This window comes from Echinococcus granulosus (genome assembly GCF_000524195.1).
Source record: "Echinococcus granulosus chromosome Unknown EG_S00220, whole genome shotgun sequence".
NCBI classification, from domain to species: domain Eukaryota; kingdom Metazoa; phylum Platyhelminthes; class Cestoda; order Cyclophyllidea; family Taeniidae; genus Echinococcus; species Echinococcus granulosus.
This window is the reverse complement of record NW_020170600.1, coordinates 69,129-72,011: the sequence shown is the minus strand read 5'-3', so window position 1 is coordinate 72,011 and position 2,883 is coordinate 69,129. Positions and strand designations below refer to the sequence as shown.

Sequence of the window (2,883 nt, the reverse complement as noted above, 5' to 3'; positions counted from 1 at the left end):
TTTACCTACTTAGACAACTAGCTGTGATGGAATCACTTTCCTTGATAGCTACCAGTTGATATTCCATCGCCTATGATTTGTGCCTATGCGCAAATATAGTCCTGCTTGTCATCGGAATGCCTGGATTAGTGCTGAGTCGTTTGAACTGCTCCAGTTTGCTTAGTTCAGCATAACGCAAATTGTCTTATTCTGCCGCAGCGTACTGTAGGGGTGACGAAGAGAGCAAAATATCTGCGTTCTTCATCTCTTTGGGACGCCATTGACATTCAACACACGCAAACTTTTTTCAGTAGGCAACAAATGAACCACCTGCCGCTGTTTCACCGCTCAATTATGTGTGCAAACGCATGAACCCTACCAGAATACAAAGTCAGGCTTTCATCTACCTCTGTTTATCTGCTGGCACCTCACCGGCTTCCACCATTACCATCAAGCACACCAGCGGCCAATGCTAAGCACGTCACCACCTACGCCAAATGCGCCATCCGCCTCGCAAGTGAACGACAGATCACCTTCAACTCGATTAGACAATTGCCCATTCTCCCCTCCTTTGTTACCGCTCTCCTCACTTTCTACCATCATCACAAACGTCGGCACACTGACTTGCACCCAATGGGCTACGGATACGCATAGTGGGCAAAAGCATCCACTGAAGTGACGAGGAGAGCAGAACAGCAAGGGACCGCCGGAAGTCAGCAGACAAATGCCCAACACTACCCCTCCATCCATCCACCCACCCACCTACGCATCTGAAACCCAAAAAGACAGACACTAGCGTAGTGTTAACTCCCAACCCTACCTCAGCAACGAGTAATGATGAATACAATCTGCAGTGTAGTATTGAAAGTGGCCCTAAACAAGGCCGTTGGAGCGTTCACACAACATCCGCCACAATCTCGCCATCTATCTACCCATCGGTCACGATGCAGCCTAACCGCCAAAGCCGTAGGGGGTACGACCCTGGCGTTTAAGAGCATACACCACGTTCATGGCAGTGACAGTCTTACGCTTCGCGTGCTCAGTGTACGTGAAGGCGTAACGGATGCCGTTCTCCAGGAAGACTTTGGGCACACCTCTTGTCTCCTCTTAGATGAGCCCAGAGATGCGTTTCATGCCACCTCGACGTGACAGACGTCGGATGGTGGACTTTGTGATGTCCTGAATGTTGTCACGCAACACCTTCCTGTGACGCTTGGCTCCTCCCTTTCCGAGCCCTTTTCCACCCTTACCACGACCCGACATTGTCTAACTCGGTCTGTCAAAAGCCTAAGTTACAAAAACACGACAAGAAAGCAGAAGAGAGGACAGAAACTGCGCTCCGTCAATGAAGAGGGCGTGCCTACCAGCGGTACTAACTGAAACCCCTCAAATACCATCAAATTTTAACAAAAGACGCAACTGCAAGAAGTCGTAAGCGTGTACCATCATGCCCTAACCGTAAAAAATGTCTTAACTAAATGCCCCGTAAGTTACAGTAGGTCAAGCATGAAAAGCGTTTATTAATTTACCACAATGAAAGGGCTCTAAATTAGTAACGTGCAAAATAGACCCAAATGTTTGTACTAGAAAATAATTCAGTCATTTCTTACTATACGATAATGCTAAAGTGCTATAAAGATTAGAGGTTTTAAGATTTGCAGTGAAGTTGTTAATATATTGGTTGGACATATCGTTTATGAAGTTCTGCATTAAAATATTATGCGTGTAGTATCAAATTACTTAAAAAACCTTTTAAATCCCATTTTTGCCCTAAAACTTGCAGAATTTCTATTTGAAAACGATAAGCAAATGGGTTACGAATTATAATTAGTTCTTTCGAATCGGCTAATAGATTCGAAAGTCAGAGGCGGCAATTTAAAATTCGCCTTGGTGTAGTGATTATCTACTCCTTGCCCAAAATGGATTCTAACCGTAAATATCAAGCCAAATGTGTGAAAAGCAATCATCCAAGTCATCCATTCTGTAAAAGCGCTATTACAATGGACTCGTTAAGGCTGGAGGCTCTTGTTTAGCCCCATGTATTCTATGGATAAATGAGCCTTTAGTATGATTGCTGTTGTTTTTCAAGGAATTTAAAATCTTTTAAGCAAATGGTACAAGTGATTTTGGCTAGCTGAAACCTGAAGATCAGGGAAGGATTGTGGAGATAAAAGTGAGTGATTTGCCCCCTTAATTTCCGTATTAAGCCGAATGTACATAATTCTGACAAATGTTCGATTTGTCAGCGGGATGAAGGTATTGTAAAATGCTAAATGCAGTTCACTTCCGGAACGCATTCTTTGTTGGTAAAAGGTGGAGAAGGCGAAAGCATACCGGAGCAGACTGTTCGAAGTATTTTGGGGAGTACTCCCCCTAGTGGAGCATTTGATTTCAGCAACTGGCTTTAAGTGGTAAGTTTGTCTCACGTTTTAATATAGTACCTTTTATACAACTTAAATTGTCTCTATGTAAATCAATTCGTTCTAAAATTACATTGGCTCCTAATACGTTGTTTAGTGTCGCTGGAACCTAACAAATTCCTCTTTTATTTTCAACAGTGCGCTTTTCTCACCTTTACTTGCACATTAGACTTTCAAATGATCAAATAATCTTGAAATCGTTCTCTGTTTGAAAAATCTAAATCATGGGCAGACGTGGAAGAGTCATTTCAAGATGCTTTAGGGGGAAAGCATTCTCTATTATCCCATGCTACTGGTATGGATGCCGTCTGTTGGCTCCCTGAAGTAGGCAAGAATGCGCACGAGATACTGTTAATGGGGTAGTGCTCATGCTGGACCCTTCCAGAATCAGAGAAACGAATAGCGGCGCCTTCTAGAGCAGTTGGACGTGGGAGTGTGAACAGACGCGTTGGCCGGTCTACTTGATTTCAACTCTCACCTGGTG

At 43.8% G+C, this 2,883-nt stretch overlaps 1 protein-coding gene across 1 annotated transcript in view; it reads right to left on the bottom strand. All coding sequences in view use genetic code 11, as the record gives it.

The window, feature by feature from the left end:
• Positions 1–2,883, bottom strand: part of EGR_10445 (hypothetical protein) — a gene marked incomplete at both ends in the record, with an annotated part of 11,714 nt that overhangs the window by 7,376 nt on the left and 1,455 nt on the right. The window contains one exon of the mRNA XM_024499694.1: positions 1,720–1,824. Within this exon, the coding sequence (XP_024345901.1) occupies positions 1,720–1,824 (105 nt within the window). The remainder of the gene's footprint in view (positions 1–1,719; positions 1,825–2,883) is intronic.